The 18864-nt window shown below is 46.0% G+C and overlaps 1 protein-coding gene across 1 annotated transcript in view; it reads right to left on the bottom strand.

Moving 5' to 3' along the window:
* STAC (SH3 and cysteine rich domain) overlaps window positions 1-18864 on the bottom strand; it is a 325716-nt gene that overhangs the window by 53172 nt on the left and 253680 nt on the right. The window contains exon 7 of the mRNA XM_088464407.1: window positions 10789-10859. Coding sequence (XP_088320533.1) covers window positions 10789-10859 — 71 coding nt within the window. The remainder of the gene's footprint in view (window positions 1-10788; window positions 10860-18864) is intronic.

Raw genomic sequence — 18864 nt, forward strand, 5'->3', positions numbered from 1 at the left:
GTACCCGGGTAAATGCAGTGTAATATATGCGTACTGGCCATGCACTGAACAAATGTGTGATTTCTTTGAGATACTTTTGGAAGTGATTCTTTTCCTTATATTGGTGGCTATATGAAGTTTAAAGAAACCGTTATGTTTTTGATACCAGCTTATTTGAAGTAAGCATTCATGTACGAATTTATCATGTATTAATTCTCCACTGAATCTGGTGTTTTGAGTGCGATTTGAGGATCTGCTTTGAAGCCTTTCAGAAGTGTCACGCTTGGGGAGAGGATCTTCCATGCACCCATTCCCACTTCCAGCACGTCTATAAGAACTGAACTTTTGTACCATTTACTGTATTACACTATTGTGGCATTTTTTGTTTTCCATTTACATATGAGAAACAGTCTCAACATTGGAGATAAATCGCTGTATATGACCGAAGTTGAACACGTTTGGAGCGCAAGACAGGTTGTGTGTATCTTTGTTTCAATAATTTGTTGTAAGTTTGGTGACTTATTATTTCATTACCTTTGCTGCTCCAAGTGCAGCACCATTGTTTTGCATATATTTTTTATATATCTGTAGCTTAGTGGTTACTGCCTGGTGATCATGTGATTACAAAACAATATGACCCTGCCCTAGAGAAATGCTAGTAGAGCCTGGGTATGGAGGAGGGCACTTAGGGGCTGATTCAGAGGTGGATGCTGATGCTTTTGTTGCTATAGTTGTGGCAGCGACATTATGCAAATTATTCTTTCAGCCGTCCCATGGTGTAGTAGCCTGCGACTGAATGAGCAAGCACTGAGATGCCCACATTTAGCATCTGTAGCACCGCCAGTAAGTCTTCTCACGCCACCATCTGTACACCACCAACACTTTCACCAGCCTATGACAGGAGCATTTTCTCCATCTGATCATGGCCTCTGTGTTTCCGTCTGTGCATCTGAGTCTGCAGCTGCATTCACTGACTCGTACACGACACTCCTATCACATGCCCATGAGACAGACTTTGCGTTCACTGCTGGACATCTCCCAGTCACCACCCAGAAACGCCCATCACTTTGCTGCCCCATTTCTGATACCCTGCCCCAAACACAACAGCTTCTTTGTGTGTAACTCATGCTTCGTAAGGGTTTTCAGAACACATGTGCAGTTGCAAATAATCACTCATCTACATGAGCATCAGCATTGGGTTCGAATTGCATGCACCTCCGAAGCAGGCCCATAAAGATCCCAATCTCACCTATTGTGGCATCTACACTCCATTAGTTCTGTACATTATTTGTGCAATGCCTGTTTTGGACATTTTTTTCATGAAGGTTGAAAGAAGCTTCTTCCTGAGACAGGACACTACACGACCTTAGCAAGTCTGCTTGACTGTCAGGATCACTACAGAGCCTCCAGGAAAGCTACTGTGGGAGATCTTTTCCTGAAATATTGGTGAGCTCAATGAAATGCTGCATTATCATTGGAAATTCAATTGAACCACTTTCTTTCCCTAAATTTTCCGAGCCCTTTTTTTAATATCATAGGGTCTGATTCAGATGTGGACGCTAATGACATCGTAGCTGTGATCTGTCACGGACTCGAAATTGCCAAAATATGCTAATGACTCACTCACCGCCCAGAGCTTAGAGATGCCCACTGACAGCATCTCACATCTGCTGATCATGCACAAAATCGGAAACACTGAAAGCAGATCAGGCGGCCATCAGCCTTCTGAGTAAAGGTGCGTATCCACTTGCAGATCTTGGAACAACAGTACGATTACAACATTGTAATCGTACAGACGTTCCTCATCCTCTGTAGTGCCTACACTGAATGATATGTTGTTCAGTGCAGGCACCCTACCTCATCCCCAAACATGCCCAATCTGTCGTTATCAGCAGATTGACTGGCATGTTAAGACGATGATTGATGTCGAAAACGACCAGCTGTCATAAAAACGATAAGCTGTCGGAGACATAGCAGGACTATCAGAAAACAGTATTTAAATGGTCTGACACAACTGCGTTGTTCTAAGTTGTTAAGAACACAGCTTACATTCAGCGCTGTTTCCTTTTTTAATTAGCTCAATACAACTATATAAGCATATCCACTAGCTCAGTGGTTTTCAACTCCAGCCCTCAAGTACCATTAACAGGTCATGTTTTGTGGAATTCTTTAATCTTGCACAAGTCGGTTAATATATTTTGCTGGGTCAGTAACTATCCTACCTGCTTCCATAGATAGAAATCCTCAAAACATGATGGGTTGAAGTTGAGATCACTTCACTAGCAATATATCCATGTATACTAAGATTTTGAAAAAAAAAAACTTTAGAAAAATACATGATAATATTTAAAATGTCATCAAATCAATGAAAACTATTGTTGAATTTGTAGTTGCATTAGAGTTTCCTTTACAAAATCAAACAAATAAATGACACATTCAATAAAATTAATACATGACACCAAGTTTTGAACTGAATCTGAACAAATGTGTCCGAATTTATAAATGTCATGTCCAAACAGATCAATATTCTCCATGGGTTAATTACAAATGATGTTTTTTCATGTCTTTGATTTCCCTCTGTAAGAGTGATTGCATTGTAGATGACAATACTCTGATGTGACATACATGTCAACTTAAATATCAGATTTAGCCTTCCTGACACTGCTTACTAGAATAGGTTAGCTATGCCCGATGTGAGCATAGCCTCCAGACAAACTCCTTGTCATATAATTACACAAAGTTAAGTGCTGTATGAATTCCTGATAAAATAGAATTGCATGGGGTAGCATTTAACATTAGTGCACCATATTTAATACAGTTATTAGCAAAATGCACATGGAACAGCCTACAGAATGTTTTTTTTAGTTATAGTACATATATGTTTATTTCACTTTGCTGTTGTTTTCTGTAGTTATAATATATCCCTAATGACACAGTAGAACCTGTGCCATTTTGAGTGAGGGGTTTTTGTTACATGCATGTTCATACTTCTTTGCCTAGAAAACTGAAGCACTCATTGGTGAGAATGCCCCAATACTGGATATTTTTACATTTACCATTTATTTGGATGATGGTTTGTCTATAGAGCAAAAAAAAGTTCTTTGAAGTAGGAGCAGAGTGTACTGTGAGTGTACTGTGAGCTCATTGTGGTCTATTCACGTGACACACACAGATGCTAGAGATGGGGTTCTGTCAATATCCCCGGTGCTCAGATTCCGGTGCTCAGAATGCTTGCACTGGAATCCCGACACTCGTCAAAATCCCAGCGTCGGCATCCTGACCGCAGGATTCCCGAAGGTAAGTAGTGGGGTTATCGTTATCGTTAGGGGTTAGGCACTAGGGGAGGTTTAGGCACTAAGGGGGATGGGTTAGGTTTAGGGTGCTGGGAGGGGGAGGTTAGGTTTAGGCACTAGGAGGTGGGTTAGGGTCAGGCACTGGGGAGGTAGGGTTAGGGTAGGGAGAGGGGAAGGGTTAGAATACTGACCGACAAGTACCGGCATCCATACCCATCCCCCTAGAGATGAGTGGTCCCTCTATAGATAAGTGGTCGCTAGTGTCCCCTCCTTTTCCCTCCCATTCTACTCTCTTTGGGTGGGATTTATATCCACCCCTATTTCGCTGCATACCAGCATTTTGTATTGCCGATATACAGGTGTACTTACCTGCTCTGACATCTCTTCCCGGATATGAAGTCTTCGGGGTTTATAACTTACTAGTCCAAATGCGCATGCGTGGCTCTCACTCATCCCTCTCCGATGTTTTTTTTTGTGTAAGGAAAGCCATTGGCTTCTGTTACAGTAGCAATGCCATCTCTAAATGGAATTGCCTTTCAGACATGAACTCCGGAAAGTGACGCTTTAAGGAGCTTAATGCATGTGGTAAGATCGCAACCACATAGACCCATATGGAGACTGCTGTGGCGAGGGTCCGCATTTTTATGCTTGATGTATCCCGTCCTCTCTCTGCCCTCTTGTTCCTTTCTCTCCTATAGACAGATACCTGATAAGTATAAAAAGTAATTATATATAGTCAGGGCAGTCAAAAGTTCATGTAGGCCCCGGTAACAGGTGTACTGTAGGTGTGATCACTAGTGGGATCATGGTTATGACTAGGGGTGTGCACCGGACACTTTTCGTGTTTTGTGTTTTGGTTTTGGATCTGGATCTTTCTTCGTGTTTTGGATCTGGATTGGTTTTGCCAAAACCACCCTTCCGTGTTTTGGGTTCTGGGTTTTGTGTTTTGGATCTGGATTTTTTCTTAAAAAATAAAAAAAAAACGCTAAAATCACATAAATGGGCCTTTTTTTGTTCCTACGCTATTAATAACCCCAATAACATTAATTTCCACTCATTTCCACTCTATTCTGAACACCTCACACCTCACAATATTGTTTTTAGGCCAAAAGGTTGTACCGAGGAAGCTGGATGACTATGCTAAGCGACACAAGGGGGCGGCACAAACACGTGGCCCATCTAGGAGTGGCACTGCAGTGGCAGACAGGAAGCCAATCAGCGTTATGGTGCCCATTTGCATGTAGCACGAACCCGGGAGATCCGTGCTACATGCATCTGTGTGATTGGCACAGAGCAATGACAGGTCCGTGAGACCCGTCTGTGCTGCTGTGGTAAAAAAAAAAAAAAAAACCTGTGTAAAAAAAGAAAAAAATGGCGTGCACCCCCCCAAAAAAGAGCAACCAGCCCCGGGCATTAGTAACCCAGTGCTGGGTGTGCTTAAATACAGGGGACAAATGACGTAGGGGTCCCCTGTACTTAAGCACAACCAGCACCGGGCTAGTCAGAACCAGCGCTGGTTGCCAAAATACGGGGGACAAACGACGTAGGGGTCCCCTGTATTCTGCGCAACCAGCTCTGGGCTCTGATCCGGTCCTGGTTCTGGAAATATAGGGGACAAAAAATGAGTAGGGTTCCCCTGTATGTTCCAGAACCAGCACTGGACTTTTTCTAGCGGGGGGCTGATGCCACAGCCAGGGGAGCCCTTTCACCGGGCCCCCCAGCCGCAGCATCAACCCTGACCGCTAGTCAGCCCAGGCCGGGGATCCCTGGAGAGCTGGGGACCCCCCCAATAAAGGGGTCACCCTCTCCAGGGCACCCCAGGCCCAGGCTGATAGCCCGGGGCTATCCCCGCCACCCCTGGTGGCGGTGGGTGGTGGGTTGATTGTGTGGTGTGGTGTAAATAAAGAATATCAAACATTGTCTTTACAAGTAGAACTGCAAGTCCCAGCTAGCCTGCCCCGCATGCTGGTACTTGGAGAACCACAAGTACCAGCATGCAGGGCATTAAGGGCCCACTAGTACCTGTAGTTCACCTGTAAAAAAAATGTTTAAAAAAACACAGGACACACACACCGTGACAGTATAAGTTTATTAAACATACATACACACACACACATGTACACATACTCACCTATGTAACCTGTAGCATCGGTCCACTTGTCCGGTAAAGTATCCCTAGGGGACCTGTGAAAAAAAACATACTCACCATCTCCTATGCGAGGTTCTGTCCTCTTCGTTCCAAAGTAGGCATCCCCGGACTTGGCAAAAAAAAAAAACGAAAACGCGATCCACGAACTTAGTACCGTTCTATAGAACGGTACTTCCCGAATGAGAGCTTAGCGGCGGGGTATCACCATGGAAACCCCGCTGCTAAGCGTTCATTGGCTGAGAGAGGTCATCTCCCGTCTCTCAGCCAATGAACGGCTCCCTCCATTGTAGTCAATGGTGGGAACCGCAGGGTAAACTTTAATAACCTTGCGGCTCCCAGCATTGACTACAATGGAGGGAGCCGTTCATTGGCTGAGAGAGACGGGAGATGGCCTCTCTCAGCCAATGAACGCTTAGCAGCGGGGTTTCCATGGTGATACCCCGCCGCTAAGCTCTCATTCGGGAAGTACCGTTCTATAGAACGGTACTAAGTTCGTGGATCGCGTTTTCGTTTGTTTTTTTTTGCCAAGTCCGGGGATGCCTACTTTGGAACGAAGAGGACAGAACCTCGCATAGGAGATGGTGAGTATGTTTTTTTTCACAGGTCCCCTATGGATACTTTACCGGACAAGTGGACCGATGCTACAGGGTTACATAGGTGAGTATGTGTACATGTGTGTGTGTGTGTGTGTGTGTGTGTATGTATGTTTAATAAACTTATACTGTCACGGTGTGTGTGTCCTGTGTTTTTTTTAAACATTTTTTTACAGGTGAACTACAGGTACTAGTGGGCCCTTAATGCCCTGCATGCTGGTACTTGTGGTTCTCCAAGTACCAGCATGCGGGGCAGGCTTGCTGGGACTTGCAGTTCTACTTGTAAAGACAATGTTTGATATTCTTTATTTACACCACACCACACAATCAACCCGCCACCCACCGCCACCAGGGGTGGCGGGGATAGCCCCGGGCTATCAGCCTGGGCCTGGGGTGCCCTGGAGAGGGTGACCCCTTTATTGGGGGGGTCCCCAGCTCTCCAGGGATCCCCGGCCTGGGCTGACTAGCGGTCAGGGCTGATGCTGCGGCTGGGGGGCCCGGTGAAAGGGCTCCCCTGGCTGTGGCATCAGCCCCCCGCTAGAAAAAGTCCAGTGCTGGTTCTGGAACATACAGGGGAACCCTACTCATTTTTTTCCCCTGTATTTCCAGAACCAGGACCGGATCAGAGCCCAGAGCTGGTTGCGCAGAATACGGGGGACCCCTACGTCGTTTGTCCCCCGTATTTTGGCAACCAGCTCTGGTTCTGACTAGCCCGGTGCTGGTTGTGTTTAAGTACAGGGGACCCCTATGTCGTTTGTCCCCTGTATTTAAGCACACCCAGCACTGGGTCACTAATGCCCGGGGCTGGTTGCTCTTTTTTTGGGGGGGGGGCACGCCATTTTTTTCTCTTTTTACACAGGTTTTTTTTTTTTTATTTACCACAGCAGCACAGACGGGTCTCACGGACCCGTTAGTGCTCTGTGTCAATGACACAGATGCAAGTAGCACGGATCTCCTGGTCCGTGCGTGCATCTGTGTCATTGAAATACACAGCAGCACAGACGGGTCTCACTGACCCATCTGTGCTCTGTGTCACTGTCAATCACACAGATGCATGTAGCACGGATCTCACGAGTCCGTGCTACATGCAAATGAGCACCATAATGCTGATTGGCTGAGAGCCGTGACAGACGGCTCTGTCAGCCAATCAGCACTTTGCCCATTAAAGGCAAAGGCATTTTTTTTTAAATGGCCGCTCGAGGCAAAACCTCGAGATCCGACAGCAGATCTCGAGGTTTTGCCTCGGGAGAGGGATCCGGGGCAGACAGGGAGATCCGAGCTTGGGCTCGGATCGCCCCGGATCCCCGAAGTTCGGGTGGGTTCGGTTCTCAGGGAACCGAACCCGCTCATCCCTAGTTATGACCTATCATGACTCTCAATAGAAGATGCTCTTTGCATCATAACTTATTGAAAAGGACATGGCTTCCCCTGCACTCATATCCCCTCAGATCTGTGTACCCTTGTTTGTCCATGATATGCATTCTTTTTAAAAAGCTCATTTAAATCAATAACATGTAACATATTTTTTAGAGAAAGAGTACTGTTGAAGTTATGCTTCAAATACTGTGGTAGGATTTTTTACAAGCTGCTTGTTTACGGTGATTCCCTTGTATCTTTTTTTTTGTCTCTTTGCCTTCACTTACAGAAATGTTTTCTGTCCTGTGACACAAATGAGTTGGTACTGGGTTTTAAAATATAAACTGAAGGACTTAGGCAAACAAAAAAGATAGAAAATCAAAAGAAACTCTGCATGATGATCAGCCTCAACACATCAATGGCAGCTGATCAAAGTTGGAGAATTACTAAAATATATTGATGCGTCACGCATGGGCACAGGAAACTTATGACTTTTTTCAAAGAACGCAGGAAAATGACACATGTCCCCAGTTCCTCTGCACTCGCAGAATTATGGGTTTCATGTATGTGGAAGTGAAGGATGTGATGTGAGAGAGGGAACTGAGGGGTCAATTCAGAACGGGGCGCTAAGCTGCGCTCTCACGCAGCCAAAAGGGGTCGGGTATGCAAATGCCGCGAGATCACTGTCTGGTGGAAGGACGCCCTCTATGCCTTAGAGTGCAACGACAGAGCAAACGAACGCAAGTATAAAGCCGCCCACCTTTCTTAGCACACTTCATCTCCAGGAACTGTGTGATTAATCGGTTACATCGGAGATGCACGCAGTGCTTGCAGCTACAGCTAGACCCTACCCCATCTCAAGCACTGCGATCAATGCTGTCTAAAATACAACCAAGTGACGTGTACAATGACGCTTCTTTGCTAATTATGCACACCCGTAAAACGACATTTAGACGCCCAGACACGACTGCATTCGCATTTCCACTCCCCCGTTCACAAGCACGTTCCCCTGTTACCGCCCGCAAACAGCACATTCTGTCACTCAAATTAGCGTTCAGTCTGTGTACTACGAGCGCACAATTCCCGAGCGCAGTGAGTGACTCGCGCATGTGCATATTGACGCAAATGCATGTGCAAATGGGCGATTATCGGCCATAGCGTGCATCCGTGACTTAGCGTCCTGGTCTGAATCAGGCCCTGAGTTTGAATGAAGACAGAATCACAATTTCTCTGGAGGTTCAATGGCACCCCACACAGCCTCCCCTGGGAAATAATATCAATGGCAAAATCTTGGCAAAAATATTGGCGCAACAGATACATTGGACTGGTGGTTTTGAGCCAAATATGGCCATATATCGGACCACGAACATTGACGTTTTCAATTCATTAATACTTGATGTCTGTACATACACAAAAGATACTTCTTTCCTTTAGATACCTAAAATACTGTTGCTCTGGAACAGTTATTCTTTAGAAGAAGAGTAGTGTAAAGGAATACGGGTTAGTGAATGCTGAAGAAATTAATAAAATGGGGAAAAAATGTAACTGGTGTTCTGGAAATAAATTATGTAGGAACAGGGCTGCCACAAACTTAAGGGTTAACATGGATTCTAATTTAAATGTAAATATCAAAGTTTTATTTAACAGCAGTGGGTACACCCGGTGAGGGACGGTTGTAGTGCACGTGGTGAAGCCTCGTGGGTAGAGGGCAAGGCCTCTCATCTCAAACCCCCGTTTTAGTCACTTCAGGGGTCCCGAAGATGCGGACTGCCCCCAGGGACCAGTCTGTGTGCAATGCCGGCTCCCTCACTGTGTCAGGAGCCGAGTGCTGCACGTAATGCTACTGTCACTGAGGAGGAGTCAGCACTTTGGTGTCACCCCTCAGCAGGTGACACCCGGGTGCGGCCCCCACCCACCTTGTGACACTACTGCATGTGCACTATATTTCCTTTACACTGTTCAATAACTACTGTGCCAATGGCAAATTTTGGTATAAGATACAGACAGCAGACAATGGCCCTCATTCAGAGCCGTACGCTCTGAGCAGAGCGCACGCTCTGAATGAGGGCCGGCCTCCATGAAAATGGAGCGTCCTTCTGGACGCTCGTATAGCTCTGGGTCACCACCCACAGGCTATACGAGCGTGCATTTTGATGGCCGCGATGGTCGAGACCATCGCGACCATCGAAATTGCGAGACGGAGCCTGCGGTTGAGGTTTTCAACCGCAAGCTCCGGAGTGATTTTGGCTCTATCAGAGCCAAAATCACTCCCACTGACATCACTAGTGATGTCAGTGGGCCGGCTTTTGACGGGAGGCGTTCCCGCGGGAACGCCCCCGGCAGGGAGGCACGCCCCCGGCACGCCTACCAAAGGGGGCGTGCTATCAATCAACATTGACAGCACGCCCCCTTTGATCGGACACAACGAGCGAAGGACTTTCCTTCGCTCGTCGCGTCTGGCGCATGCGCACGACGGAGCTCCCTCCGTCGTGCGCATGCTCAGTCCAGAACATCGACCCACTTGCGAGCGGACAGCCGCTCGCGAGTGGGTCTGAATCAGGCCCAATGTCTACTTTAGTAAAACTTGCTGTATAAATACACTGTACATAAGCAGGACCGTAACTAGGGTGACGCGACCTGTGCACCACAGCGCAGGAGGAGCTGTTTGGGCCTGTCAATTTTCAGTTTATTATCATTCTCACTTGTAACTTCCTCTTATTTAATCCCCAGCATCTCCTGGCCTCCCCTATATCTTCCCTGGCCCTTCCCCATGAGACCATGGCCCTTTTTCAGGTGTGCATCTTATGTCCCTATTTGAAAAATAGGGGGGGGGGGGCAATGCTCTTTCTGGCACAGGGCACCAAAAAGTCTAGTTACGGCTCTGTACATAAGAGTATATATTCTAGTACCGTTCTACTGTAATAGTGATTAATTTGAAATTATGCATGTTGCTGTATGCTGATAATGTAACATATGAACGATATGATATAGTAGGTGGACAATAAAATGCTACTACTTTAATATGCTTGAGCCATATTAATATTTACTGCATTTTTGTCAATTAGTCTTTTTTAACTAAATACTGATTTATGGACATTTTCTGGAAGCATTACAAATTATTACAAAAATCAATGATTTTTAATCTATGCCACATTTTCATTAAATGTGTTATTTTTGCTGCTTTGATAATGAACCACAATATGCACTATCTAGATCCACTTGTATGAAATACCCCCTAAGGATCAAATACTCAATTAATTTAGCTGCAATCTGGAGTAGGAAATGTATGCAATGCACTTATGTTTCCATTGTCATAATGTTAAATCACAAAATAAAATGCAGAACATAATTATTATATTTATTGGAACTGTTAAAACAACAAGCATTATAGTTTAAAAAGCCAATAAAACATTTGTACCGTTGAATCAATGCCCTTCGGTTCCTGTTCTTCACTAGCGTTTTCTGTACCATTTTCTATGTAGCTGAAAACTGCAAAAGAAAAGTTACCTTTCAGAAGTCGGTAGTAAGTTGGTAGTTATTGAACCAGCTATTTTATACAAACACTGGCTGCCATGATAGTATGCATACAAGAAAAACTATTTAAGACAATATGTCACAGTTTAGTAATAATAAACATATTTTATCAGCAGAAATATAGTCAACTTTTCAGGCTACATTACTGAACAGTACCTTGTTAGACAAGCACCAAATCATTTATACATCTTACCTCTTTAATCACTTTATTTTGGCAAGCTAAGTTTGCAAAGTTAATATTAAGGTGGAGACTGTTTCGTAATGGAAATATGAAATGTTCCTGGCAAACAAGACCTATAGTGACATAAGTAGACAGTAAGTAGATCCTCTAGATCCTTATGTGAAACTTGTGAATGGAAAAAACATTAATTTAACTCGCTCGGCATGTACAAAATCCTTCAGAGGAGATGAGAGTAAAGATCTTGAAGTACAGTAGCAAAGACCACAGTGTCATTGCTACAGATGTGTGCACATTCACCCATCCTAAAATCCACCAAATAGCACAGTTTGTCGCCCTGTGTCCTAACAGAGGCTTTTTCTCTATATATGCATCTTATTCACATCACTAAAGCGACAAAAGTACAATGCAATGGTACACAGAATACTGATGCTCGCATTCCATGGACTTTTGTGAGTGAGTCTGTTGCTAATCTGGGAAAAAAGGTCCCATAAGAGTGGCCCACACCATGCTTCAGATTGTGTAGTGCTATGCTTAATCTGTGACTTTATACTAGGGGTGTGCACCGGCCACTTTTCGTGTTTTGGTTTTGGATCTGGATCTTTCTTCGTGTTTTGGATCTGGATTGGTTTTGCCAAAACCACCCTTCCGTGTTTTGGGTTCTGGGTTTTGTGTTTTGGATCTGGATTTTTTTTTTTAAAAAGCATAAAAACAGCTAAAATCACAGAATTTGTGGGTTTTTCTGCTCCTATGCTATTATTAACCTCAATAACCTTAATTTCCACTCATTTCCAGTCTATTCTGAACACCTCACACCTCACAATAGTGTTTTTATGTCCAAAAGGTTGCACAGAGGTAGCTGGAAGACTATGCTAAGCGACACGAGTGGGCGGCACAAACACGTGGCCCATCTAGGAGTGACACTGCAGTGGCAGACAGGATGGCAGTTTGAAAAACTAGGCCCCAAACAGTACATAACGCAAAGAAAAAAAAGAGGTGCAAGATGGAATTGTCCTTGGACCCTCCCACCCTTATGTTGTATAAACAGGACATGCACACTTTAACAAACCAATCATTTCAGCGCCAGGGTCTGCCACACGACTGTGGCTGAAATGATTGGTTCTTTTGGGCCCCCACAAAACAAGTTGTCCCTGCACAAACTAGCTCTACGGAGGCAAGATGTCGGTCTCATCCTCCTCATCCACCGATTCCTCACCCTCTTCAGTGTTGTGTACATCCTCATCCTCACAGAGTATTAATTCGTCCCCGCTGGAATCCACCACCACAGGTCCCTCTGTACGTTCTGGAGGCTGGTCTCTCTGGAAGAGTTGATAATTAATTTTTATGAACATCATCTTCTCCACATTTTGTGGAAGCAACCTCCTACGCCTTTTGCTGACAAGGTTCCCGGCTGCACTAAACACTCTTTCGGAGTACACACTGGAGGGGGGCCAACTCAGGTAAAATAGAGCCAGTTTGTACAGGGGCCTCCAAATTGCCTCTTTTTCCTGACAGTACAGGTACGGACTGTCTGACATGCCTACTTGGATGCTGTCACTGATGTAATCCTCCACCATTCTGTCAATGGTGACAGTATCATATGCAGTGACAGTAGACATGTCAGAAATTGTTGCCAGGTCCTTCAGTCCACACCAGATGTCCAAACTTGGCCCTGCCTGCCCTGCATCACCACCAGTGGGTTGCTTAGAATACCTAGGTTTTTCCTGGCAGCCCCAGTTGCGGGAGAAAATGAAGAAGGAGCTATTGATGTGTCACATTCCGCTTCAGCTGGCAGTGTTTTCACCAGCAGGTCTTTGCAGGCTTGTGTCGGCCGGAAAGAGAGACACCACATTGGCTTTAAACCTAGGATCGAGCACAGTGGCAAAATGTAGTGGTCTGATTTCAACAGATTGACCACCCTGGAATCCTGGCAAAGCGAATGAAGGGCTTCATCCACAAGTCCCACATGCCGAGCGGAATCGCTCCGTCTTAGCTCCTCCTTCACTTTCTCCAGCTGCTTCTGCAAAAGCCTGATGAGGGGAATGACCTGACTCAAGCTGGCAGTGTCTGAACTGACTTCACGTGTGGCAAGTTCAAAGGGCTGGAGAACCTTGCACAACACGGAAATCATTCTCCACTGCGCTTGAGTCAGGTGCATACCCCCTCCTTTGCCTATGTCAAAGGTGGATGTATAGGCTTGAATGGCCTTTTGCTGCTCCTCCATCTTCTGAAGCATATAGAAGGTTGAGTTCCACCGCGTCACAACCTCTTGCTTCAGGTGATGGCGGGGCAGGTTCAAGAGTGTTTGCTGGTGCTCCAGTCTTCGGCACATAGTTGCTGAATGCGAAAGTGGCCAGAGATTTTTCGGGCCACCCAAAGCATCTCCTGCACGCCTGCCTAGTGAAGTGGAATCTAGATGGGATTTGGAACCAGGGACACACTACCTCCATCAATTGTCTAACTCCCACTGCACTAATGGCGGATACCGGACGCATGTCTAACACCAACATAGCAGTCAAGGCCTCAGTTATACGTTTTGCTTCAGGATGACTGCTGTCGTACTTCATCCTCCTCGCTAAGGACTGTTGGAGGGTCAATTGTTTAGTAAAAGTAGTGGTGTTCCTACTTCTTCTCTGGGATGATGAACGACTCCCAACAGCAGCAGCGGCAGCAGTAGGCGTAGCAATGCAGGATCCTCTGGAGGAATCCCGGTTAGGAGAGTCAGTCATGCCAGTGACATAGCCTGCAGGACTACTTCCGATCCTGACTAAGGAGGAAATTGACAAGGAGGGAGTTGACGGTGTGGTTTGCAGGCGCTTGGATACAACAGGACAAAGGGATTTAGGGTGTCCCTGGACTGCTTACGGTCTTAGCCAAAGTTTCTGAACTTGACAGTAACTTTTTATGAACGCGCTGCAGGTGACGCATAAGGGAGGATGTTCCTAGGTGGTTAACGTCCCTACCCCTACTTATTTCACCTTTACATATGGTACATATGGCAAGACAGTTGTTGTCTGGATTTGGATAGAAATATTGCCAGACCAAAGAGGTGGAATGTTTGGTCTTCTGCCCAGGCATGACCGTGATGGGCTTTTTCATCCCACGGACAACAACTGTCTCCCCCGGAGCTTGATTTAAACAAACCACATCACCATCAGAATCCTCCTTGCCAACTTCCTCCTCAGCGCCAGCTACACCAGTATCCTCATCCTGTTGTACTTCAACAGTGACATCTTCAATTTGCATATCAGCAAGTGGACTGTGGGTGCTCCTTTCATCACTTCCAGAGGGTGTGCAAATGGTGGAAAGAGCCACCTCTTCCCGTCCAGTGCTGGGAAGGTCAGGCATCGCAACCGCCACCACACTTGGACTCTCCTTGGGGATTTGTGATATCTTCTTAGAACGCACAGTTCTTCCCTGTGCTTTTGCCAGCTTAACTCGTTTGATTTTTTTAGCGGGATGAGGGCTTCCATCGTCATGTGAAGCTGAACCACTAGTCATGAACATAGGGAAAGACCTTAGCCGTTCCTTGCCACTCTGTGTCGTAAATGGCATATTGGCAAGTTTACGTTTCTCCTCAGATGATTTAAATGTTTTTTTTTAAGGTCATTTTCGTGAACTTTGTCATTTGGGATTGTATATGCCCTCTACTATGACATTGGGCATCGGCCTTGGCAGATGACGTTGATGGCATGTTATCGTCTATGACATGACTAGTGGCAGCAGCTTCTGCACTAGGAGGAAGTGGTTCTTAATCTTTCCCTATTTTATTTTTATCGGAGACAGTTTGGCGGCTAAGACGCACACAAACACAGAAAATATTTTTTTATTTTTGTTGGAGACTAGTGCACTTTGTGGGTTACACCACCCTTTAAGAAATGAGCCAGCCGGCTCTTTACTTATGGGACACAGGCGCACACTTGGCGCTGCTCCTTTGTTGATGCACGTGCAGCTACAGTGCACACAATTCACAAAGACAGAAAAAAAGAAGAATTTTGTATTTTTTGTGGAGCGCACTTTGAGGGTTACATCACCCTTTAAAAGACAGATGCACCCTTTGCGCTGCTGCTCTGAGGATGCACGTACAGTGCACACAATTCACAAACACAGAAGAAAATGTTTTTTTTTGTTGGAGTGCACTTTGGGGGTTACACCACCCTTTAACAGACAGACGCATGCTTGGCGCTGCTGCTTTGAGGATGCACGTACAGTGCACACAATTCACGAACACAGAAGAAAATGTTTTTTTTTGTTGGAGTGCGCTTTGGGGGCTTACACCACCCTTTAAGAAATGAGCCAGCCGGCCCTTTACTTATGGGACACAGGCGCACGCTTGGCGCTGCTCCTTTGTTGATGAACGTGCAGCCACAGTGCACACAATTCACAAACACAGAAAAATCATTTTTTATTTTGTTTGGAGTGGACTTTGGGGGTTATACCACCCTTTAACAGACGAGCCAGCTGGCCCTTTACTTATGACACAGGCACACGCTTGGCGCTACTTTGTTGATGCACGTGCGGCCAAAGTGCACACAATTCACAAACACAGAAAATTATTTTTTATTTTGTTTGGGGTGCACTTTGGGGGTTACAGCACCCTTTAATGGACAAGCCAGCCGGCCCTTTACTTATGGGACACAGGCGCACGCTTGGCGCTGCTCCTTTGTTGATGCACGTGCGGCCACAGAGCACACAATTCACAAACACAGAAAATATTTTTTTATTTTGTTTGGAGTGCACTTTGGGGGTTACAGCACCCTTTAACAGACAAGCCAGCCGGCCCTTTACTTATGGGACACAGGCGCACGCTTGGCGCTGCTCCTTTGTTGATGCACATGCAGCCACAGTGCACACAATTCACAAACACAGAAAATTATTTTTAATTTTGTTTGGAGTGCACTTTGGGGGTTACAGCACCCTTTAGCAGACGAGCCAGTCGGCCCTTTAATTATGACACAGGCGCATGCTTGGCGCTGCTTTGTTGATGCACGTGTGGCTACTGCGCACACAATTCACAAACACAGACAAAAAAAATGTATTATTTTTTGGCGTGCACTTTGGAGGAGCACCCCTGATGCACAGATCACCCCATGGACAACACTACAGCACCCCTCTAGGACTACAGCCTTTATGGGTCACTGCACAACACAGTCCAGCCAGCCCCTATAGACTTTGGAGTGGACACTTACCCTATGGACAACTGACTGCACAACACAGCCCAGCCAGCCCCTATGACAGCAGCGCAACACAGCCCAGCCAGCCTCTATGGACAACAGCAGCACAACACAGCCCAGTCAGCCCCTATGGACTGAGTGGTCACAGCCCCTATGGACAACAGCAGCACAACACAGCCCAGCCAGCCCTAGCTCCCACCCTCCCTCTTCACTGTAGACGGCCAGAGTGAGAAATGGCGCCGACGCGGGGACCTTTTATAGAGTCCAAAACCCGCGAGATTCGGAAGGCGGGATGATGACATTTTGCCTCGATTTCAGATCCGAGTCAGGCGGGAAAAGTCGAGCCTGACTCGGATATGACTCGGATCGGGGGGGCTCGGGGGGGTTCAGATTTCAGAAATCCGAACCCGCTCATCCCTACTTTATACCAATTCCCTTGCGACAAAAGTACTAAACACAGTGGTACACTGTAAGTGACTATGTTTGTGGCTCCTATGCAAATAAAACACAAAATCCATAAAAAATATAAATAGCTACCCATGCCAAGTGTCTTGTGCCATATGGTGCAAAAACATTAGATAAATGAGGACACATCAGTGCCAATGGTCCATCACGTATCTGTGCAGTAACATTTCTACCCTCTTTTGAGGTTATATATTTACGTATTTAGGGAGGTTGAAAAAAGATAACACAAGTTCAAGTTCAGACTTTTATAAATAGTAGATATGTTGATTCAGAGGGAGAAAAAAATTACCCCTCCAGGAGAATCCACCATACAATTTGTGGGGCATATTCAAATCTGACTCTACAATTGGCAGTAGCATAATCTAATGTACAGTATGCTTAGGTCCATCCAGTGATTCTGTCAGTGGCAGTAGCATAATCTAATATACAGTATGCTTAGATCCATCCAGTGATTCTGTCAGTGGCAGTAACATAATCTAATATACAGTATGCTTAGATCGGAATTGGTATGAAATTCCCGTCAGCGGCAGCCCGACAGGAGCAGAGTGCGACGCAGCGGAAGCCCGACAGCGCTGGAAATCCCGATCGTGGAAAGGTAAGTATCCACTAACCTAACCCCCTAACCCTAACCCTCCTTAGGGGTGCTAACCCTAACTTCCCCCCCAAGTGCCTAACCCTAACCACCCCCTTCCCCGCTGCCTACACCTAAGTCCCCCGGGGGGGTGCCTAACCCTAAGTCCCCACCGGGGGTGCCTAACCCTAACCCTCCCTCCCCCTAGCCTAACCCTCCCGGGGGGGTGCCTAACCCTAAGCCCCCCCCGGGAGCCCTAAACCTAACCCTCCCCCTCCGCGGCTGTCCGCTCGCGGCGCCCGGCATCATTACGATCGTGATGCCGGGCGCCGGTCTCCCGGCGTCGGGGAAATGCGGGCGTTTACATCTAGACGCCCGGCATTTCACCCTTGCTGGGATAAGACAGTCGGGAAGCCAGCTGCCGGTATTTAGGCAGTCGGCTTCCCGATTGCCTCCCGCTTAGATCCATCCAGTGATTCTGTCAGTGGCAGTAACATAATCTAATGTACAGTATGCTTAGATCCATTCAGTGATTCTGTCAGTGGCAGTAGCATAATCTAATATACAGTATGCTTAGATCCATCCAGTGATTCTGTCAGTGGCAGTAACATAATCTAATGTACAGTATGCTTAGATCCATCCAGTGATTCTGTCAGTGGCAGTAACATAATCTAAAGTACAGTATGTTTAGACAGGGCCGAAGCTAGGGTAGTGCGGCCGGTGCCATCGCACAGGGCACCACAGGTCAGGGGGCGCTGTTTGGGCCTGTTAAATTTCTGTTTATTATAATTCTTGCTTGTAGCTTCCTCTTATTTCATCCCTGGCATCTCCTGGCCTCTCCTATCTCTTCCCTGGCCCTTCCCCATTAAGCCATGGCCCTTTTTGGGTGCATTATGTCCCTTTGAAAAATGAGGGGGGCGCCAATGTGCTTTCTGGCACATGGCACCAAAAAGTCTAGTTACGGCTCTGTGCTTAGATCCATCCAGTGATTCTGTCAGTGGCAGTAACATAATCTAATGTACAGTATGCTTAGATCCATCCAGTGATTCTGTCAATGGCAGTAGCATAATCTAATATACAGTATGCTTAGATCCATCCAGTGATTCTGTCAGTGGCAGTAGCATAATCTAATATACAGTATGCTTAGATCCATCCAGTGATTCTGTCAGTGGCAGTAGCATAATCTAATATACAGTATGCTTAGATCCATCCAGTGATTCTGTCAGTGGCAGTAGCATAATTTAATATACAGTATGCTTAGATCCATCCAGTGAATCTGTCAGTGGCAGTAACATAATCTAATATACAGTATGCTTAGATCCATCCAGTGAGTCTATCAGTGGCAGTAACATAAATAATCTAATGTACAGTATGCTTAGATCCATCCAGTGATTCTGTCAATGGCAGTAGCATAATCTAATATACAGTATGCTTAGATCCATCCAGTGATTCTGTCAGTGGCAGTAGCATAATCTAATATACAGTATGCTTAGATCCATCCAGTGATTCTGTCAGTGGCAGTTGCATAATCTAATATACAGTATGCTTAGATCCATCCAGTGATTCTGTCAG

This window comes from Taudactylus pleione, unplaced genomic scaffold (assembly GCF_031769625.1).
Source record: "Taudactylus pleione unplaced genomic scaffold, aTauple2 ptg000054l, whole genome shotgun sequence".
NCBI classification, from domain to species: Eukaryota; Metazoa; Chordata; class Amphibia; order Anura; family Myobatrachidae; genus Taudactylus; species Taudactylus pleione.